Source organism: Mercenaria mercenaria, chromosome 15, assembly GCF_021730395.1.
Source record: "Mercenaria mercenaria strain notata chromosome 15, MADL_Memer_1, whole genome shotgun sequence".
In the NCBI taxonomy this organism is placed as follows: Eukaryota; Metazoa; Mollusca; class Bivalvia; order Venerida; family Veneridae; genus Mercenaria; species Mercenaria mercenaria.
Window position 1 is genome coordinate 24,495,800 of NC_069375.1, and position 24,500 is coordinate 24,520,299.

The 24,500-nt window shown below is 34.0% G+C and overlaps 2 protein-coding genes across 2 annotated transcripts in view; both read right to left on the reverse strand.

Moving 5' to 3' along the window:
* Positions 1–569: 569 nt before the first annotated feature.
* LOC123564992 (uncharacterized) lies at positions 570–2,980 on the reverse strand. Its single transcript, XM_053524037.1, has 2 exons — positions 2,655–2,980; positions 570–1,965 (listed from the first exon to the last, which is right to left on the reverse strand). Exon 2 carries the CDS (start codon positions 1,454–1,456, stop codon positions 725–727), a length of 732 nt encoding a protein of 243 aa, XP_053380012.1. The 5' UTR covers positions 1,457–1,965; positions 2,655–2,980; the 3' UTR covers positions 570–724.
* A 7,487-nt stretch (positions 2,981–10,467) lies between these two features.
* Positions 10,468–24,500, reverse strand: part of LOC123548610 (uncharacterized) — a 32,577-nt gene continuing 18,544 nt past the window's right edge. The window contains exons 16-22 of the mRNA XM_053524792.1: positions 22,058–22,195; positions 21,021–21,146; positions 18,321–18,526; positions 17,797–17,925; positions 16,272–16,323; positions 15,926–16,087; positions 10,468–10,605 (exon numbers count right to left, since the gene is read on the reverse strand). Of these exons, the coding sequence (XP_053380767.1) occupies positions 10,490–10,605; positions 15,926–16,087; positions 16,272–16,323; positions 17,797–17,925; positions 18,321–18,526; positions 21,021–21,146; positions 22,058–22,195 (929 nt within the window). The 3' untranslated portion in view covers positions 10,468–10,489. The remainder of the gene's footprint in view (positions 10,606–15,925; positions 16,088–16,271; positions 16,324–17,796; positions 17,926–18,320; positions 18,527–21,020; positions 21,147–22,057; positions 22,196–24,500) is intronic.

A 24,500-nucleotide genomic window follows, 5' to 3' on the forward strand; every position in this document is an offset into this window, starting at 1 on the left:
TCTGAAACAAAACATGGAAACTTGTATAAAAAGTTAAAATATTAAGAGCATAATTACACTATTGATAATGTGTACTAAAACCAGTCACCTTACCTGATACTTTAGTTCTAAAGCATAATCAAAAGCGCAAATTGATATTTTAATTGTATCATACAAGTTCTTCTTATTCATTAATTTCTAGATTCAAGTATGAATACTGCTCAAAGCACCCACTTTAAACTATCGAAAAAAATAAAATGTCAATAAAAAAACTGTTTGTCTGTCCAGTTAAAATGTTCATAGCGTGTACTTATCATAATAAGTCTCTTCAAGAAGTGAAACACAAACATATTAAACTTTTAAAACTGTTCAAAACACATATAAATTTACCTCACAATGTCTTTGCAAAAAGTCTAACACAAAACAGATTTAACTGGTACACGTAAAACGGACTAAACACCATTATTGTCTAGAATAATGTATGTTGATTATGATTGTGTACAATCAGAGTACATTGTGTACAATTTTTAAACTGTCACCGCCTTGAAAACACTGGATTTAAAGACTAACCAAAAGAGTTTTTGCAAAATGTCAATCACAAACATACCAAACTGGTAACAACTAAAAGACACAAATTTTCAGAAAAAGTCTTAGCAACAAGTCAAACGCAAAACATTCTGTCACATTGGCTTTTAAAGCATATTTCAAAGCACAAAATGATGCTTTAATAGCAGCATTCCAGTACTTATTCATTATTAACTAGTTTCAATGCTTTGTAGAATTGTCTATCGACCTCTGGCATGTATTTCAGCATACAAGTTATGTCCTTCTTTTTGTCTTGAGAAATAATTGGAACTTTGTTTGATTGTGCTGGTCTTGGTAAGAATTCTGGTTGTTTGTTGGTTCGTGCTCGTGTTTGTCTAATTTCAATATGGGCTGTTCTGAAGTCAGTCGCACTATACGAAAGTTTGTACCCAATGTTAAATGGCAAACACTTATCGTACTTCAAACACTTCACTTTGGTGAAAGGAATTTCGTTGAATTTTAACGGCATAATACATTTCTGATAATCCATGAAATTGTGCTTTTGCATTTGGATAATGCGTACTGACCTTCTACGTCGCATTGATTTCAGGTCTCTTATCAATGCGATGGGACTGTAAATCTCTGCATATCTTGTTATCCTCTCGATATTACTGTGGATATTATCAACTTCTTGTACACTCGAGTGGCCAGGACAGTCAAATTTTTTGTACAATTGACTCAATATTATAGTCCTCCATGAATCTCTTGAGTGCAAACGACATAACAGAGTTCTTGTTCTGAGGAACACATGCATCAGACCACAATATGAATGAAGAAATTTCAGGGTGAACACGTTTAATATCTTTGAGGATTGTAACCACTGCACTGGCAATATCGTTTGCTCCTCTACCACTAATAGCTTCATACCAAATGCAGTTATAAGTTCATCCATCTTTGGAAGAATGTGCTGTGAGATTGTAGGTAGATAATTTCCGTTTATAGAAAAAATTGCTTACATATGACTTTGGCAGAAGAATTACATTTTCTAAATCAAAAGACACAACCACCATGTCCTCTCTGTCATTCCTTCTGTCTTTATCTCTTTCATTCTTGGTCAAAACTTTATCATTGCTATGTTTATTATACTTTTCAAGTAATTCGTTACTGGTCTGGTTTTCTGAATTAGCTACTTTTATTTCCTCACATAAGTCACATCTATCTTTCTTGGGGATATGAAAACCAATGTTATATTCTGTATTAAATATCTTTCTGTACATGTTTATCTTAAGAGGGTTTTTCAGGATATTTTGACAGTGTTCCTCATGTAGCTCATACATTTTTGAGTGCTTCTTTATCACATCGTTGATCTTATGACTATTTACAGACTGGAGAAGGTGTTGTAGGTCAATGTATATGAAAACATGCAGTATTAGTTCATCTGAAAGCACATCGAAATTCAGCCTGAAAAAACAAGACTGATCTCACTAGGAAATATGATACAAAATGAGAAATATATATCAACATTCAATAAATGTATTAAGAAATGTACACAGATGCATCTGAAAAACCTGAGAGAAAATTATGTTCAAACAATTAAATGGGGACTCTTTATAACTGCTACAGGTAAACTTCAATGTACATCTAGAAACCTGCCGCCTCTCAAACTGAAGACTTGCCAAGAAGAAAAATTGGACATTCTGCCGAAGCCTGTAAGAAAAATTGAACATTCTGCCTAAGCCTTCAAGAAAAATTGGTCATTCTGCCCTAGCCTGGAAGAAATATTGGACATTCTGCCGAAGCCTGGAAGAGAAATTGGACATTCTGCCGAAGTCTGAAAATGACATTACAGAAGCCATATACCTCCTTTTCCAGATACCTCACCATGATCCAAATATCTACTTTGTGGCCATATTGAAATCAATGAATCAATGAATGAATATTTCTATTTTTAACAATTAAAAGACAGATACCACAAAACAGATTAAGAAGTAAAGAATTCAGTTATTTTTTTGTATCCGAAAATTGACATCCGAAATATTTTCAGTTTCTCTATACATGTAAACACGTAATTTATATGCAAGTAGCGTTATTATACAGGACAAAATTGCAGATATGGTAGATTTATCTTGAAACAATGTATTAAAACTTACATATTTGTACAATACAACTAGCACGACTAGTTTTTCTAAAAAAAATCCACTTGTTGTCACTGCACAAATCTAACACAGCCATTGCTCTAAATCCAAGATGGCGACCAAATAAAACAACGCGATTGGTTGATTTTTAACGTCACCCTGGAAATCAACTGAAAGCCAGAAACCCGACATGCGTCAGTATGGAACTGAAATTAAACACATTTATAGACGTTCTATAGGGACACTTATAGTCTCATCATCTAGAGCTCGACGAGCAGAAAAAAATGATACCAAACACTCCATATTTTCGAAAAATCGAGTTACGTCAGTCTGGAAATAAGGCGACGAATTCTCTGTATGTCTGTCTGTCTGTCTGTTTGCTTTCTGTTTAGCGCGCTTTTCAACAAAATAATGGCGGACAGTTTACCAGCCATTCTTCGATAAAAACTGAAAACTTCACATGAATCAGAGGCGGAGGACGAAATGACTTCTGACACACTGTCTATAAATAAATCGTCACAAAGAGCATACGCCTTGCCCGGAAATCAAAGTCACGACCCAGCGACTTGTAGATATGCTCTCTGCAAACTTAACTAAAAGGGCGGGCTTGAAAGTAGTATATTTTTTGAACGATGTACTGGCGGGGAGGGGGCGAATCTGCCATTGAAAACTGCTTGAGTTCTAGTCAATTTATTTGCAAAATTTGCTGTTGTAATAGTGAAAGAAACATGTCACTGGCGGCAATAGTCCTTTAATTTCAACTTGGTGTATTTTTAGAGCATTGAGTCAGGTCTTGTACAACTAACTGAAGCAAGAATATAAGGTATTTTACAACTAGCTTAAGCGAGAATAAGCAGAACTGAAGATGTTAGATGAGCTGTGTCGGAAGTAATTGCTGGTTTCACTGTAATTTCTGCAAGGAAAAGCACTCGTTTGGTCGTACAGTTAATATCCATGCAGTGCGAGATTGGGTCGACCGTGCGATTAGTCAAGGCCATTACATAACAGTGTAATGAGCAGAGGCCGCTTGGACGCCCTGGTAAAAGTTTCAATGAGCTATTATTTTTCAGGGAAAACTTGAAAAGCATGAACATGTGTTCAGTCGATCAGATATCAAGCATAGAAGTCGCAGATGTCTGTGTTGACGTAAATAAGAATGTCAGCGTACTTGTTAACACCAGTGGAACTGGACTGGAGGCTATATAGAGGGTTCTGAAGGCAGCAAAATTGTAGGCGATTGGTCTGAGGCCAAGCATGATTTAAATTCGTCATGGCGAGATCTATAGATTATCCGTAGAGCATTTATTTTTACTTCTGTTTAACAGTCTTGAAGGGCATACCGTTTTACCGGCGCCAGTGATTACAAATCACTGTTTTGATGACAGATACCGTATTTTACAGACAAGTAATACGTAGGTAAGTTATTTGGTTGTGATAATAGTACAATTAAAGCCAGGGCATTTTCGTATTCATGAACCTGTTGTCCATTGACTGGTAATATCTTTAGGTAGGTTTGGACTTGATTTTCGAATTATCAAAGTAATTATGACGAGTAAAATTCCGGAACGTAAAATGTTTGTTTTCACTCCAAAATATCTTTTGAGTGAATGAATTCGAGAAATTTTAGGTTATGCACAAAAACATTCATCCCTAAGGACCATGTACACCAAATATAAACTATACACGTCTTTTCTGGGAAAAGTTACTGACTTCCAAACTCGTCATAATTATTTTAACAATTGGAAAATCGAGTAAAAAACCACCTTATGGTATCTCCAGAGAAGGACAAGAGGTTCGTGAAAATACGAACGTGCCCTCCCTTGCTTCAACTATACCATTATCACAACTAAATTAGTTACCAACATATTAATTGCCAGCAAAATTTGGAGCCTTGTCATCCAGGCAGTGATCCGTCATCACTGGCACCGGTAATACGGTATCTAAACTGTGTTTTCGAATTGTTATAACAAGAATGTATGTTTAATATTAAAAATAGGTAGTTGAAAAACATATTTACATTACACTGCTGTCGTGAAATATGGCACGTGTAGACAAAACGATATTTCGTTGATCTCACATTTGGTTCTAAGGACAAATTACTGTATGACTGATTTTCTCAGCAGATGTGCCGATAGTGATTAGAGATCGATTTTAGACTGGGTTTTTCAATTTCTCGAAGACAAATGGAGTTTGCATACCCTTAACCGTTTGGCACATGATTATAATGCTTAATGCAAAAAGTTCAACTCCAGATTGTGGTGTCCAGGTATTTTGAGAATAGACGTATTTTCTCAGATTTGGTCTGGTGAAAACAACTGGACTGGATAGTACCTCCTCCAGGGCTAGTTATGCAGTGTTGTTTAAGCAATGTTCGGAAAGAAAAGCGACCATTCACACTATTGTACATATCTGGTGGTCTCCTTTTTGGCCTGTTATATGTTCTGAGGGTTCAGATATAATTCAATGTGTTACTGACTGTTTCGCGTTTCAGACAGACATGTGAAAGTTTCTTTAATACCTATTAGAATAGTACACTGAATAATAATTTTTTATTTGCAATCATTAAGTGCCTTGTGGTGGCCAAAAAAATGTTTCAACGTACTTGGATTCAGTGTAGTCCTTTGTGATAATGGAATCCATTCAATATCTACGTAATAGAATTCCTCTTCAGTCGGTGCTAGGAGAGTTGAGAAGTGTTGTACTGTGTATTACTTCTCATCAGTAGATTTAATCTAGTCATCTATTGTCTAGTTCCTGTGACAGATGCTTAAAACGACATGGAAGATAGAAATTGTTGTTGTTTGCTACAGTCTCTGTCTGGTCATACTGTAAGTTGATTGTTTTACAGTTAGTGTAGTTAAGACTATTAATTTCACGTGTTTCATCGAATAGCGTGAAATATTAATATTGCTGATTTTGTTCAAAACTTCAAAGAAATTTGGATAACACCTGATATTTTCATGCTTTTTTACTATACGTCTAGGGATGTTCGTCAAAGGAAGAAACTAGTTAAGACGAGTCTCTGTAATGCATTTTGAGCCAAGTATCATCGAAAACGAAAGTATTTTGACAATTCTCAGAATTGATGTTTCTGTTTAACTTTGTTATGTTTTTGATAATACTTTGTTATTTTACCTCAGAATATTGACTAATATTGAACAAATTACGTAAATGGAACAATAAACCATTTTGTTTCTTTAATTTCAAGGATTCCATGACGACCAATATTTCCGTGTCACGGATTTCTGTCTACGGTATGACAGTTTGATGACATAGAAATATTGGTAATTTGGACTTTTCTTTTATCGAAAGTTCTTATACGTGGTAAAATATCGTATCCGTGGTAAAATAATACCAGGAATTATGGCGCCTTTTCTCTTCGCACAATCGTTTTACATGTAGACAACCAAAATTGACAGATTCTGCTACTTGCTTCAAATCAACAGGTACTTGATGCAGCTTTCAGACAGCCCAAGAATCGGATAAATTTTGCATGAAATAAGGATAGTCTTACGGACCTCCGTCCGCCGTCATAACCCCTAGAAACAACGCTTTCAATTTATATATTATGGGGCATAGCTTATCTAGATTCCACATTTCAACTTCTGTTTCAGAGTGGTTACTGTTTAAAATCCACAAGTAGGCATTTACTAACGAGGGTACTGAAATGATGTCTTCTTTTGTCCGCTTACGGATTTTTAAATTAAAAACGTTGTTTCAAAAGGTCATGACATATTTTGTATAAAAAATAAATAATCCCCCCAAAACAACGGGCACAAGAATATATATTTCAAACTTATTCTCGGGAAGGTTATTTCAAAGGGATGATAAGCGCTTTCTTGTCTCGTAGCTACGAGATATTAACTCATGAGAATGACTTAGGCTCTGGTTGTCACGATATAAGAAAATCACCCCTTGTAACCCCAAAGCTTCCGTACCGAATGATAAAAATACCGTGATCGTTAGAATAGAGAATGTCGCAGCAAATACTTTCTGTTGGTAAGCCCCAAGTTGGTAAGCCCTAAATGTCATTGTTTTTAGGAAATCCACTGCCTGATCAAAATCTGATTAACCACATTTAAAGTAAGTACATGCAGAAATCTGTTAAACCTGCAAATAATGTATTTTGATATTAAAACATTATGTTCTGGGGTTACGCATTAATTACCGCAGTGTCATGTTTACATTTAAATTGATGTTTTGTAAGTTTCATTTGTCCAGAACTTAAAGCACATGTATATTCGATGTTATTTTCCTGGGCTTCTATTAAATGTTATAGTGGGTTTTGCTGTATTATCAAAATAGAACAACCGGCATTTTTTGTTTCTACCTGGGCGGTGTAATATCCTTTTAACTTTAATCGTAGTTATTTTTGTGTAAAAGGAATATGAGCAAAGTCAATTCTAACATTTTTATCAAAAATTAATTATGTACACAAACGGTAGATATGGCAGATCCTAACAATCACTTCCTTATTTCTATGTTTTTACATTTGGTCTGTTAGAAACTCTATATTCTGCTTTATTATACAAAAGCGAGTCTCTTTTTTACAAAAGCATTCTTCTCATGTACTTATTTTTGTTAAAGATGTTTTCTCCCTGTGGTGAAACTACTTTGTTGAAGTTATCAACTCGGTCTTTCACCCTGCAAATAGCTAATATGTATACTGAACGAACCAATTAGTGACCACGTTACACACCACTTCTTCAACTGTGCATAATTACGGAAAGCCCAACGCACTTACTTTCTCGCATGGACATGCAAAAATATAATCTATTAAATACTTCAGTACTATATTACCATTCGAGGCAACATAGCGGGCCCTCTTTCTCCTATTTTTAAGGTGCACCAGTACCATAGAAAATGAAAGGCTAACATTCATGAAAATATCTTACACTAAATGATTAAAATATTGAAGAAAGCTAAAAAAAATGCGAGCCGGCTGCTTCAACCCTAACTTTACCCTCATCTTCTTTTTTTTTTTTTTTTTTTTTTTTTAAGAGCAAAGGGGGGCGGGGGAGGTAGTGGATTTCCAACGCTGCAAACAGAAGCGTGTCCCCGCCCCATAACTGTCTTGATATAAAATGATTTTAATATGTACAAAGATAAATTGCAGTATATCAGTGAAACATTGCACAATCTATAGCATACACCTCTTACATTAAAAGGCAAAACAATTTTATATAATACACAGGAGGGTGGAGGGGAGGATAGCGAATAATCGATGATAATTATGTAAAGCTTCTCTGTTCGTTGTTTGTTCCGCTTTCTGGAACGAGGCTGCTGTAGGTTATAAACCACTAAATGTGCGATAGGTTAAAAAGTACAAAAAGTGAACTTTGATTTATATCCTCGCTTCTACCGTACAATAGTAGTATGAGGTCTCGCAAATATAAAACGACTTTATATTGTCTACCATTTTATATTTGCGCATCCCTGGCCCTTGAAGTTATATTTATGTCACACAGAAAAGCAAACACAGTGTGTATGTTGACTATATCTGACATCTAACCAATGCCAGACGTTTTAATAAACAAGGTGAGAAAGATAAAGACTAGACTACATATGACATAAAGTTGGACACAAACCAGTCCAAAACCAGTCCAACCAAAGAGGCAGGGATGAGCAAGCAAAGAAGTGGAGATTATGTAAGGTATGGGAAAACAGAACATTTAACACGGAGAATATGCAGCTGTCAAAATTATTACATCATTGCAAATACGGAAGTAATGCACAGTTCATTGAATCTACTAGTATTGAGTAAGATATTACTAACAAGATGTATGAAGTTAATTTTGGCTAAAAGACTTAAGATTTATTAGGCATGTATAACAAATAATGTATAAAAAAGAGATACAACCCAATATCTCTCCGAAGATAAACAAGTTGAGTAAAAAGGTAACATGCTTACATACGATATTTCATAATGGCTAGTTTAGTGAGAATTAATACTGAAGAGCTATAATTTAAAATTTGACATCCTAGTGCCAAGGACAAAAACCTCAAAAGTGCAAGGTGAGGGACACCCTTGTATCTTAGGCAAAATTTTATATCATATATTATTGACATATATAGACAGACAGCTATACATATTTAATGTACATTATACGGCATACGTAAAAGCCAGAATAGTAAAAATAGTGTTAAAGGCCATAGCCGCTCGTGTATGAAGCAACCAAATACCACAATATGGATCATATACAGATATGAATGGAGGACTCAACTGTAGACAATGTAATGGCTGAGGGAGAAATACACCCCAATATTTCATCCTTAGAATTAACATTTGAATCAATAAATTAATACTGCATGTAACTGCTTATTGTTGCTCTAAAAGTACGTCAGAATCAGCGCACACCAATATGAGGGCTTGCCCACAATGGAATAAAGAATGCATATGCCTATGCAAAAAGTGCACAGCAATGTCACATAAAAGGAATTCGTAAATAAATACAAGCAAGACAAAAATACAGAAGTGCTGATGATGCTGTCCTGTGTGACCACACCCCAATGATCACGTTTAACATGCAAAGAATTTACGATAAGCGCTATTGTACTCAGAGTGTAATAAATGGATTGCATATGTAAAGATAATACCATGTTGCCACATATGATGTACGATACACAATAGCTATACAACAAGTGTGATGTGTCAAAGAGACTAGGTGATATTTTTTGGCAACAAATTCATCAAGGTTCATATAAAAACTATAAAAAGAATCCGTATTAAAGTTTTCTGTCAATACAATTTAGTAAAGACAACCCAATACTCACTTGCACTGAACGTCATAAAACTTGTTCACATCGAACAAAGATAAGGTGTGATTGATGAAAATACAGCTTGTATCGGCAAAACATGACAAGGTATAACCAAAACATATTCAAAATATGTGACCATGACAAACACCCTGATATGTGGTGTTAACTGTATTATTAAAGTATAATGTACATCCCGTCGGGCTAACTGCATCACAGTTGCATAACATTAACTGATATGCTAAATGAATTTCAGCTATTATAAACAAGCCAGTTTGACCAACACCTCCGATACTTTAAACGACGTCGACATCAAAGCTTTAGTACTACATTTGTACATGTATTAGTTTCACGGCTTCTTGGTGATAGGATACGGGATATACGCTGACGAGGAAATCCATATCATGCTATAATCTACAACTTTTGAAAATTACCTAAGCTACTTACAATGCAGACTGGAATCCTGCAATCATTTGTTTGAGCATTATGTTTGTTTATAGTCGATTAACACCAGTCATACACTGCACAATGAACTGTAATTTGACTGAAAGTTCATTTATACAGGTTATGAACTAGTATTTGTTAGAAACACAAAAAAAAACTTTTATGTTCCATCCTTCCGAAAATCATCAGATTTCACGATGTCAGAAATGTCTTGAAACGTCGGCTTTTATTCCGTTTCCTGTCAAACCCTTTATCTTGCACGTAGATCAAATGATCCTACAACTAACTGCTGAGTAACAAAAATGTTAATTCCTTTGTTTTACGATGATTTAATTTTAAACAAGATTTTAATTGCCATGTCTTCAAAACAGTGTTATTGTCCTTCTATTTCCGCTTCTTACAGCTAACCCCACGAGCCTAAACTAAGTAGGAGAATGGAAACGGCAAGAAAGTACTACATTTACTCCCTGAAATACGATGTTCCGTTACGTTAGTCCTAAGGGCGAAAACGCGAAAACACGATGCATTGACGCGAAAACACGATATTATATTGATATAATGAAATATATAAAAAATAAAATCATGGGATGAATTTATACAAAACACATACATTTTTTTTGTATTTTTATTTAGTTCTTTTATTAGAGATATCAACCGACGATAACAGAGGATTTGCAACTTAAGCAGCAACTTTTTCGGGACTCCACTGTCAATCTAGAGCATTTTTCTGGTGAACAGCCATATAGTTTATCGCCATATTCGCAGCCTAAAAATCACATAAAGCAAGAGGAAACACTTTTATCGCCAGATTTTAAGTACAGAATAAGATGAAAAAGATGTATTAAACTCTGGAGTACTCCAATTTTGAATTATCATTTTTTAAAATGTGAAAAACACGTGTTCATGTATGTCAATGTAAACATACAATGAAAACATTGTGATTTAGTGAGTTGCATGCAATGTCATTTTACCAAAAAAAAACAAAAAAAAAACACAGTTGCAACGTGTATAGAAAACTTCTTTGTCACGTTAAACATGGTAATTATGGACTTGTATGCAGTTCTCAACATTCCGCTTTTTCCCCAATGATTTTTGCTGTAATATATTTATTAACCTGACTTTTGATCTCCAGTTTCGATATAGGTACGTTACCATAAATGTTGTATAAAAGTTAAATGTACCTAACACGTACCTTTATGTGACGGATTATAGTACCTAACACGTACCTTTATGTGACGGATTATAGCTCTAATAGATAACTGAGCGAGAGGGAATAAGATTTGTCATCCTTTATTTTTATTGCCATACTCACATCCTACATTGAACAATACTGTTTATTATATACTTATTTAATAACTCCGTTAAGTTCCAATGGAACCTGAAACGTCAATATTTTTCCATATTGACGTTCAAATTTCATATCGGGTGTGTGACGTCATTTGTGACGTCAGTTTCATACATGTCGTCACATGCACTCGTTCTTTAGCGGAATTATATTTCGCTCCTAAAGTCGCGCAATATTTCCGCTGCTGTGAATTGATCTAATAAATAGTGTAATATTTCTGATGGTTTATATATGTCTTTTTGTATATGTAAGGAACTACAAAATACGTAAAATTGCCCCAAAACAAGAAATGAAAAACGGATAGTTTGTTTGTTTCACATGTAAAATAAAAGTATTGTTCATTCGTAAACAGCAGATCTTACGGTGAAAATCTGTTATTCCTACCCTGAAACAAATAAATATCCTTCTATACATTTCTCTTACGTAAAAACAGTAAGTTAAGAGGAGACATATTAGGAAAAATATTATAGCTAAGTTAAATTATTATAACCAGCAAAAGGTTTGTAATAAAAATGAACACTACCGTTCGACTTTTGTTGAATATGTTTTCAAAATAGTATAAACAAGTAGTGAAAATTTCTCGATCTGATCAAATTATCAATCGTATAAATAGCAACATTTATCGAAGTACAAATATTTTATTTCTGCATGTTTTATTGCATAATTTACAACATACATTCGAGAGATCCATGATTTATTACACATATCAATGGGTCTTTGCATTTTTGGCATGAATCACATTATACATCGACTTACAAATATTTGTGGAAGCCTTGTATTTTTAAATCAATATAAACGTATTACCAGTATTGAAGGGATATGTGTATTTTGTTAATAAGCGATAACATATAACTATTTACCGGTTTAAACTCTAAAACGGATTTTTGCCACTGACCGTCCAAGACGGTGCCCAGGATTACATTTAGTAATATCTATCAAGTAACAAAATTTAAGAGCTCTTTGTATTTATCAAATAGCTGATAAATTTACGAACTAAAAATATGGGATAGCTGAATTTATAAAATGACTAATTTATTTTATAGGGATAATACACGATAATGTGTATTAACGTCAGCAGAAGTCCAAGGGGAGTGCTTAAAATCAAGACCGATGGTCGAGGACACAAACATATCCCAAGGGCTTCGGCAGACGTTAATGTACAAATCAGGCGCATTGTCGCTATACTTACATAAAAACGTAACACGAAGACTAAATGTATTGATTTTCGTAAGTAATGACTTTATGATTCCGGTACAATTTTTAATCACCATTCTGTTGATCTTTGAAATGGCAAATATGTTTAAACTATCTATTACTGGACCGCAAACATAAACAACACTAATAGAAGCACGTATTTTTTACACAATTATTTTTATTCTCTTAATTTAAAAATGAAATTAAACATATTTTTATATGTCACATTAATATTCTGTAAACAGGAACACATTTTCAAGAAGAAGAATTTTACATTCGAGTTATTTTGAGTATGAACCGTTCTCAACGTGCTAACTTGCTTTCAAGATTTTTTATGAATGTTGTGAGATATTTAATAAAATATATCGTTTGAAGCTTCCAAAAAATAAACAGTTATCGACGATTTATTTCCTAACGCCCATTTCGAAAGAGAGTAAACATCTGCGCGGAGCCAAAAGATAATAGGTAAGGGTAGATTTCTCAGAAACTAAAAAACAGCCTGAGTAATCTCGAGAGTGAAAACGCTTCCCTATCAATAAGTTTATATAGTCCATTCTGTGGCCATCAATCTATTTGTTTGATTGCCAGCGTTTAGGAGATAATTTCTTACTTTCAGAATCATTTCTTACTTACAAATTAACAGTGGCCTTAAGTAGGCCCACAACAAAAAGAAGGTGTAAAGAAAAAATATTACAGACAGGTTGCTTCAAAAATCTAACAAGTACATATAATTTTATGCCAAATATAGATAGAGGGGGAGGAAGTCATAATGGGTAGAAAGAGGGTGGTGTGGGGGTGGGGGTGGGGGGGGGGAGGGGAAGAGGTTGAAGAGGAAAGTAGTACAAGGATGAATATACAAAGGGAATGCAACGTAAACCACAATAGCGAAGACACTCATGTATCAAAGATAAAGACACAACCACAACACACAACAAACTAACTAACATAGAAAAAACAGACAAGTAAGATATAAGACCACTGCAGGGCACCGCTTTAGACACATAAGCACACAAACGCACACCAACAAGCAGGATAAAACAATCGTGTACCGCCTCAGGACCCCGGCAGCCAAAATAAAGGTGGGGGGTGGGGGCACGGAAACCAACTCATAGTAAAGAGGGAGGGGAGGACGCCAAAAAACATGGGAGCACAGATGCAAGGGGAAAGGAAGAGACGGGGGGGGGGGGGGCAAGGAGAAGGAGGGACAAAAAATCTTACAACAGACAAGACAACATACTCCGTAGAAAATATACAAGGTTATGCCCCCATTCTAAGCTAAAAGGTACATGTAGGTCAGCGGGTTATGATACCAGCCGCTCACTCTGGAGTTCGTGAATTAAGTCGGCCGACCTTCTCATATAAAAAAAACAGGTGTTAAAACTAAATATTGTTTCAAATAGTTTTTAAGCTTTAATAAGAATCGAACGAAAATATCAGTATGATTTAATTTGCTAAAGTGAAAAGCAATCAAACATCTCTTTATAGGAATTGGTAGAAACGAATATTTGCTTATAAAATTATGTGCAGAAATACAAACAAACGTGGTTAAGAAGAACGAAAGTCAATCAGCACTTTGTTTCTAAGGCTGCTAATGTCTGTGGATCACGTGACTCAAATAACCCATGACAATGATTCTCAAAGATGAAGTGATTTCAAATTTTTAGATGATATTGTGATTTATGCTTGTTCACGGCAGTTGCATCAAACAAATCCGTAAAACGTTTGTGGTTTTTTTCGAATTGCTGCATTAAAGGTCTCTCATTGTGAAAACATGATCTTGTTTTTTGTTAAAGATAATCTTTGATAATATCAATTTTATTGAGAAGTCTGTCCCATAAAATACTTTGAATACTTTGTTTTCTTCGAAATTTTGCTTTTTCTTACAGAAATCTTGCTCTTAACGTGTTATAACAATCCATTGCTAAATAAATAAATAAAAACATCGTAAATGAGTTTTGCAACTTGTTTATTTCTAAAATAATGGTTCGTCTTTGCAGTTGAAAATACTATATTAAAAGATTTTGACGATCAATTGAAACATTGCTACGCTTTTTTGAAAAGGTTTATATCACAGCCATTTTTTTAATGTCGTATAATATGAAACCTACTGGACCAAATAGTATACAGTTTGTACTAAGCAAGCCATTCAAGAGTCGTTTTATTACATACCATCTAAAGTAGACTTTTATTATTTGTCTTTAGCCCAAGTTTGGTTTATAGCACAGCAAAATTTTGTGTTTAACTACAGACCGGTCAATATAACAAACAATATACCGGCAATTTAAATAAAGAGTCATGTAGTTATAATTATTGTATTGAGCATCTGTAAGCTTTAAAGGCAGATCACTACCAAATCAAATGTAAGCCTCCGCTGGTCACAAGTAGTCCAAATATAGATAGTGCTAATCTTTTGCCCTTTCCTCATGCCCTTTCTAAATAGTATCGTGTTTTCGTTAACTCTCCTGCGTTTCAGTATATGTCACTTAACATTAAATCGAAATCGGCATGTTCCTATTGCATGCTAGGTAAAAATGGCGGCGTAGGAATTTTATGTTTTGAAAAGTGAAATTGAAAAAAAAACCGAAAAGGAGTAAATTCAGTGGGTTGTATTTTACGAACTGTGATTTTCTTGTATAAAAGTTTGCAACACTTTTCCTTTTGTTTTTCTGAAGTAGAGACATAGTTCTTTATGGGAATATACGTCTCGGAAAATCTAATATGCTAGAAAATGTCGAAAACCCGTTATAAAGTAAGTGGACTTTATATGAAATAAAGAACAACCGGTTTATTGGTGTTCAGCCTATAAAAGAATAGATAGATTTCTTTATTTCCTCCAATAATGGAGAGCAAAACGTATATACATGAACAACATATGCACAATAATATACATACAAAAGAACAATTATTTACATAATTATTTCAAATAAAAAGCATTAGCATTCATGGCCTGAATAGTGTGGAAATCGAAAATATTTGAACGCCATGAATACCAGATGCTTTGAGAAAGAAAAAAACACAAACATGTATCACAAGGAGTTTATGCATTTTCCATTTATTAACACCAACTACATGGTCAGCCAAAACGAGGAAAGCGAAAACGTTAGACAGCGACCAAAGGTGTATATTTATAACTTATATATAGGTTTTGGATAAACACCAGTAGGAAAATGAATAAAACAAAGAAATGTTAACCCGTAAATACATTCTATATGAGCTGTATATTACTCTAACTATAAGAAAATATAGCTGTATAATTTATTTTAACAGTATACGTTTAATTATTCTTGCAATTTCGTAGAGGTTAAAGTAGTATTCATTGCTATCTATAGTCTTTCCGGTATGCTGAAGCAAGTTTAAAAAAGGGGACAAGAGTATAATTTATGGGATTTTATAAAAGAACATATTAAAGAACATATATACTATACATGAAATAGGATAGAGCGGAATAACTGCACCTGATAATTCATGTAACTTTAAGTCGGTCTTATCATTAACGTGACATGATGCAGTTTACATAGCAACTGCGTGAGAACTATAGGAACCATACCTTTAATATTCCGTCGTATGTCCGAGCATGTTTTACAACAAACCTTTGCAGTATAGTTGCTGTAGCAGACCAAGTTGTTTTCGTGTTGCCTGATTTCGGCACAAGTAAGATTATTGTACGATACTGAACGATCATTTTCTCTATCTCCCATAGGACAGTCGTCTAAGCACAATATATTAAGTATTTGTTAACATTAACGGATATACTAGGTCCAATTCCAATGTTATCGAAAACGAGTTGCTAGCATAAACTTTATCTTTTGCAGCGAACGCAATATAGATTAAACAATATTTAAACTGAGTCAATTTAGTTAATACAAGTTATAAATACCGGAAAAATGACCTACCCGGGACTGCTGGGGCGTTCAAATCGTGCACGCACTTTCCTTCTATACACCACTGGAATAATACGGTATCAATTGTACAGGGAATCACTATAAATCGTTCAAATTACGAAAATGATTAAAACGCTAAAATTTAATCATCTACACGTACTATTTCTGCCACACATTTCTGATATATCATTCCACTTTCCTAAGGTTTCGGCTACCCCTTTGTTATAAATACCACTTAGTCACGTTGTGCATATTTCAATTTATTTTATGCTCTTCAGTGAAATACTGAACTTTATCTGTAAAAAAAAGAAGATATTTTCACTGTTTCAAACAGTGAAAATGTTTCAAACAGTGAAAATATCATTTTTAGTTTCACTGGTACGGAAATTCACTTGAATTCGAATCCTAAAAGAAAAACTGTGAGATACGGTGATCGTAGGTTTTCATAGACTGCACCGATGTTTTGGAATGCTCTTCCGGCTACCATTAGAGATGCTAAAAGTTTGGATGCTTTCAAATGATCATTAAAAACACACCTTTTCTTCAAGGTCTATTGAAACTAACTTTGTACTCTACAAGCTGTTGTATGACTGTGCAATAGAAGTTATTTACTGTTGTTTATTGTTCTTTAAACTATCTAGTATAATTAATATGTAGAGTCAAACCAGATTCTAGCTAACTACCTTTTTAATGTTGAACTATTTTTAAATATATTTTTGTGTTGTATTGTGTGTCCATATCATTCTGTGATATGTACTTTGAACAGCGCTTTTGAACGTTTAAAAGAGCTCTATAAATATCTGGTAAATAATAATAAAAGAAAATATGAATTAAGGTCAAAATGACAGAAAATTCCTTGCAAAATATTCTTGAGTAAAGGTATAGATCTAGATTATAAAAATAATAACAGGATCATAAATATTTACATTGTATCATTCTAAAATGTAAAAGAAATCACGAAACGTTATAGAACTATTTACATTTTTTCTTCAAAGATACCCTTACGTCACGACATTATTACGCCATGATGCGATGTACGTTACGTTGCGCGGACAAACCGCGGATAAAATTTTGTTAAAACCATTAAACATGCATTAAATAAATGGAAAATTTGTTTGTTTCAGTGTAAGATCAAAATAATAATATTTCACTCGTGAACACGATAATTTACATTTTAACCCGTAGCTGCGCCACTGGTTAAAATATTGCGTTATAGTGTTCACTCGGTGAAATATATGACGATCTTTCCCTAAAACAAACAAATATTCTCTATATCATTTATGACTATTTTTCCGGTATTGAGACACGCATCAAAAGTGTTCCCTCTATGGCTTCACTGTTTTGGGATATCCCAGGTGCCCAAAAGGGTATAACGTCTGGTACAAGTTAGGACCTGTGGAATCTAGATATGGACAATTTGCATAAAGATACTTTGAAATGTTGAAATAACTTGCAGGTGTACTTGTTACTTAAATGTTTAAAAACAAACGAAAAGAAAAAGAATTATGTTAGTTGGTGAAAAAAAAGATTTCCACACCTTCTTGTTGCCACATGGAGTTTTGTCGTATGTTCCAAAGGCATGACAGGAGTCTGTTGTAGAAGTGTTAAAACAGTACAATTTCGAACACAGTGACGAATAATCTGAAGTGGCGTATGCCGGTATACTCTGAAATGTGAGAACATTTAAAGCGAAGCAGTTCTTTCTTAAAACTGTACGATCACAATAAGCAATGGAATGTATATCAATAGACTTTTCTGCTCCGAAATATTTTAAGTTATAAAACAAAATGTTGATCGGAGTAAAGTTTAGAATAAAACTGGCAAGTCTGTATACACTATAACTATATGAAAAGTTTTGAAGAGAGATTTAGGATAAAAATCTATATGCTATGTTTACAAAACTATTCCTCAGTTTCATCCAAATAAAGACAAAGTTGCGATTTCATATAAAAAATAACATCTTGCATATAAAGTTATCACTGTTTCTAAAATGCCTCTATAAATTGATTATATATATGAGGACAGAGATGAAATGATCTGAACCATAAAAATGACCTTTACCCTACACATGTACGAATCCGGTCCAAATATGTCTTTGCATTGTGTATCGGCTGAAACGGCTGTTGTTTGTGCATGTTTACAAGATATACAACATTTGTGTTTAATATATCGCCAAAGACAGTCATTTGGTTGATTCATTGCAATTTGTTTACATGTGAGGTTATCGTGTACTAATCCTTCTGGTTCTCCGAAATGGCATTTGTCATCTAAAATTGATTGGATCATGATATAATTTTGCCCAGTGTTGTTATGTTCAGTGATTTAAATATAAAACGAAACGAACCAGACGTGTATGTATCTATTAAATACAAACAGGACAATTTCTGTCACATCTATTTTCAGAATGTTGAATAAGCGTCTGATACCTTAAAGTAACATTTGCACACGCATGTGGTTGGCATGCGTGTAGCGAGTTTACATTATTGCATTTTTACGGGATTTAAGTACTTACCTTAGATTTTTCACTGTATGAAAAAATGGTTCAAGGCGGTAAAGCTTAAAGTGGAATTACGCGCATTTTTAGCTCAAATGTCACAAAGTGACAAGGTGAGCTTTTGTGATCGCGCGGTGTCCGTCGTCCGTCGTCCGTCCGTGCGTACGTGCGTCCGTGCGTCCGTAAACTTTTGCTTGTGACCACTCTAGAGGTCACATTTTTCATGGGATCTTTATGAAAGTTGGTCAGAATGTTCATCTTGATGATATCTAGGTCAAGTTCGGAACTGGGTTACGTGCCATCAAAAACTAGGTCAGTAGGTCTAAAAATAGATAAACATTGTGACCTCTCTAGAGGCCATATATTTCACAAGATCTTCATGAAAATTGGTCAGAATGTTTATCTTGATGATATCTAGGTCAGATTTGAAACTGGGCCATGTGCCTCCAAAAACTATGTCAGTAGGTCTAAAAATAGAAAAACCTTGTGACCTCTCTAGAGGCCATATTTTTCAAAAGATCTTCATGAAAATTGGTCAGAACGTTCACCTTGATGATATCTAGGTCAAGTTTGAAACTGGGTCACGTGCCTTCAAAAACTAGGTCAGTAGGTCAAATAATAGAAAAACCTTGTGACCTCTCTAAAGGCCATATTTTTCATGGGATCTGTATGAAAGTTGGTCTGAGTGTTCATCTTGAGGATATCTAGGTCAGGTTCGAAAGTGGGTCACGTGCGGTCAAAAACTAGGTCAGTAGGTCAAAGAATAGAAAAACCTTGTGACCTCTCTAGAGGCCATATATTTCATGAGATCTTCATGAAAATTGGTTAGAGTGTTCATCTTGATGATATCTAGGTCAAGTTTGAAAGTGGATCACGTGCCATCAAAAACTAGGTCAGTAGGTCAAATAATAGAAAAACCTTGTGACCTCTCTAGAGGCCATATTTTTCATGGGATCTGTATGAAAGTTAGTCTGAATGTTCATCTTGATGATATCTAGATCAAGTTTGAAAGTGGGTCACGTACCTTCAAAAACTAGGTCAGTAGGTCAAATAATTGAAAAACCTTGTGACCACTCTAAAGGCCATATTGTTTATGGGATCTGTATGAAAATTGGTCAGAATGTTCATCTTGATGATATCTAGGTCAAGTTCGAAATTGGGTCAACTGCGGTCAAAAACTAGGTCAGTAGGTCTAAAAATAGAAAAACCTTGTGACCTCTCTAGAGGCCATACTTGTGAATGGATCTTCATGAAAATTTGTCAGAATGTTCACCTTGATGATATCTAGGTCAGTTTTGAAAATGGGTCACGTGCCTTAAAAAACTAGGTCAGTAGGTCAAATAATAAAAAACCTTGTGACCTCTCTAGAGGCCATACTTTTCATGGGATCTGTATGAAATTTGGTCTGAATGTTCATCTTGATGATATCTAGGTCAAATTTGAAACTGGGTCAACTGCGGTCATAAACTAGGTCAGTAGGTCTAAAATTATTAAAATCTTTTGACCTCTCCAGAGGTCATATTTTTCAATGGATCTTCATGAAAATTGATCTGATGTTCACCTTGATGATATCTAGGTCAGTTTCGAAACTGGTGATGGGTCAAAATATCGTAGGGATACAAAAGAAACTTGACTCTCTAAGCCATATTTATGAGATCTCAGAAATTGAAAATTCCTGATGATTAGTAAATCAAAACAGTCGTACTCGAAAACTAGTCAATAGTCAATATAGAAACTTGGACCTCTCTGGAGGCCATATTTTTCAATGGATCTTCTGAAAATTGGTCAGAATTTTTATCTTGATAATACCTAGGTCATGTTCAAAACTAGGTCACTATGTCAAATAATAGAAAAAACGACGTCATACTCAAAACTGGGTCATGTGGGAAGAGGTGAGCGATTCAGGACCATCATGGTCCTCTTGTTTCAATTAAAAATTAAGCTGAAATAGATGTGAGTGTGAAAAGGGTGGAGGAAATTATAGCTTTTAACCCAGTATACCAAACTCTTCCTGTTACCAGTACGAAAAAATAACTTTCTAAATATGCCTTTTCTTATTTTGACTGGGAGGCCTTTTCACGAAAAATCAAACTGCACACAGGAGTTGCTTCCCTTCAATTTTTGTAAGGAGTCATGTAATAAAGATGATTACAACCGTCGAGTCTTTAGCTTTTAGAATCATATCATCAAAACATTTTAGATTTATCACTTTTACTTTAAACGAGAACAATGACTACGTTTAATGTTAATTAATAGCGAAGTCGTACCTGATGCATTGAAATATTGCTTACAGGACCCACAACATACGTCATCTCTGCCATAACAGTTGTAGCTTTCAGAGCGAGAGGGAATAAGATCTGCACATCCTTTATTTTTATTGCCATACTCACATCCTACAATGAACAATACTGCATATTTACTGAATTGATGTAATAAATAGTGTTATATTTCTGGTAGTTTATAAATGTCTTTTTGTATATGTAAGGAACTACAAAATGCGTAAAAATGCCCTCCCCCCCCCCCCCCCACGAAATAAATATGAAAAAAGGATCATAGTTTGTTTGATCAGGTAATATAAATATATTGTTCATTCGTAAACAGCAGATCTTACGGTAAAAATCTGTTATTTCTACCCTGAAACAAATATATATCCTTCTATATATTTCTCTTATGTAAAAAAATATGTTAAGAGGAGACAAATAAGGCAAGCTATTAATTTATAAAATGACTAATTCATTTTATAGAGATAATACAGAAGCCCACGGGAGTGTTTAAAACCAAGACCGATGGTCGAGGACACCAACACATCACAAGGGCTTCAGCAGACGTTGAAGGAAAAATCTAAGATGTTTTGTCGCTATACTTGCATAAAAGCGTAACACGACTTTATGATTTCGGTACAATCACTATTCTATTGTTCTTTGAAATTGTAAACATGTTTAAACTGGACCGCAAAAATCAACAACTCTACCAAAAGCACGTATTCAAGGTTTTTAAACAATTATTTTTATTCTCGTAATTTAAAAATGAAATTATATATTTCTATATCAGGTAAATATTCGGTAAACAAAGAAATTTACATTCGAGATATATTGGGTACGAAACTTTCTCAAATTGCTAACTTACTTTCAAGTTTGTTTATGAATTCTGTAAGATATTTAATAAAAAATATATCGATTGAAGCTTCCTAAAAATAAACAATTGCATAAGTTACATGCGATTCATTTCGAAAGTGAGAAAACAGCAGCGCGGAGCCTAAACATTTTTTGACTTGTGTAAAAATCTTTACTAGATATAGACTTACCAATATTTGAGGGATCTTTGTATTTATTGCATGACTCGCAGCATATGTCGGCAATATTTTGAGTGTAGCAATGGTAGCTGTCCCGTTGTGAGGCAATAAGAGTAAAGCAATCTTTATTTTTATCACCGTATTCACAACCTTAAATTAATTAAAAAAAATTTAAATTCAAATATAGAATAAGCCCCCACTCTGAGCTAACATGAACATATAGGACAGTGGGTTATGATACCTACCGCTCGCTCTAGAGTTCGTGAATTAAAGTCCTATTTAGGTCGACCTTCTCATATAAAAAGAACAGGTCCTAAAACTAAAGATTGATTAAAATAGTTTTTAAGCTTTAATGAGAATCGAACGAAAATAAATCAGTATAATATAATATTGCTAAAGTTGAAGTAAATCAAACATCTCTTTATAGGAACTGGTAGGAACGAATATTTGCTTATAAATAACGTGCAGAAATACAAACAAACGTGGTTTAGAAGAACCAAAGTCAATCAGCATTTTGTTTCTAAGGATACTATTGTCTGTGGATCACATGACTCAAATAACCCATGACAATGATTCTCAAAGGTAAAATGAAACTCAAAAATTTAGATGATATGCTCGCTGCAGTTTCATCAAACAAATCCGTAAACAGTTTGGGCTGTTTTTAGAATTGGTGTATTATAGGTCTCTAATTGTGAAAACATGATCTTGTTTTTTGTAAATGATAATCTTTGATAATATAAATTTTGTTCAGAAGACTGTCCCATAAAATGCTTTGAATACTCTGTTTTCGAAATTTTACTTATCTTTACAGAAATCTTACTCTTAACGTGTTATAACAGTCCATCGCTAAATAAATAAAAAAGAGTGGTAGTTGATTTTTACAACTTGTTTTGTCTAAAATAATGGATGGTCTTTGCAGAGGAAAGTACTACATACGTACTGTATATTATAAAGGATTTTGACGATCAATTAAAACATAGCTAAGTTTTTTGAAAAGGTTCATATCACTGCCCTTTGTTTGAAAGTACTAATGTAATAATATGAAACCTGCTGGATCAAATAGTATAAGAGTTTGTACTAAGCAAGCCATTCAAGAGTCGTTTTATTACATGACATCTAAAGTAGCCTTTTATTGTTTGTCTTTAGGAGTTTGGTTTTTAGCACAGCAAAATTTAGTGTTTAACTACAGACCGGTCAATATAACAAACAAGGTACCGGCAATTTAAATAAAGAGTCATGTAGTTATAAGTATTGTATTAAGCATCTGTAAGCTTTAAAGGTAGATCACTACCAAATCAAACGTAAGCCTCCGCTGGTCACAAAGTAGTCCAAAAATAAATAGTGCTAAACTTTCTCCCTTTCCTCATGCCCTTTTTCAATACATTCGTGTTTTCTTTTACTCTACCGCGTTTCAGTATGTATCGAAATCGGCATGTTCCTATTACATGCTAAGTTAAAATGGCGGCGTTAGAATTTTATGTTTTGAAAAGAGAAATTAAAAGAAACGAAAAGGAGTAAATTCAGTGGGTTGTATTTAACGAACTGTGATTTTCTTATATAAAAGTTAACACCCCCTTTTCTTTTTGTTTTTATAAAGTAGAGACATATTTCTTTATGGGAATATAAGTCTCGGAAAATCTGATATGCTAGAAAATGCCGAAACCCGTTATAAAGTAAGTGGACTTTATACGAAATAAAGATCAGCCGGTTTATTGGTGTTCAGCCTATAAAAGAATAGATAGATTTCTTCATTTCCTCCAATAATGGAGAGCATAACGTATTTACATGAACAACATCTGCACAATAATATACATACAAAAGAACAATTATTTACATAATTATTTCAAATAAAAAGCATTAGCATGCATGGTCTGAATAAAGTGAAATTCGAAAATAGTTGAACGCCTCGAATGCCAGATGCTTTGAGAAAAAAAAAACATTGCAAGGAGTTTATGCATTTCCCATTTAACACCACTACATGTACAGCCTAAATGACGTAAGCGAAAACGTTAGACAGCGACCAAAGGTGTATATTTATAACTTGTATAGAGGTTTTGGATAAACACCAGTAGGAAACTGAATAAAACAAAGAAATGTTAACCGATAAATACATTCTATATGAGCTGTATATTACTCTTAACTATAAGAAAATATAGCTGTATAGTTTAAAGATCATTCATGTACCGTGGATGTTCATTTTGGAATGAGCTTCCACAACATATAAGATACAGCAGCTCCTTAGTTAGTTTCAAGTCCTGTTTAAAGAAGTACTTGATGGAATAAGCCTTTCCTTCTCTTTTATGTTCATTTTCTAGTCATGTTTTAAGTAAAGATATATTTATCATTTTAATATGTAGTGATTATATTAAATCTGTGATGCATGAAAAGTCCATGCCTAGTATTTAATTTTGCACCATACTGTTTCTAATTGCTGTGGTATTTTAGTTAATTTTTA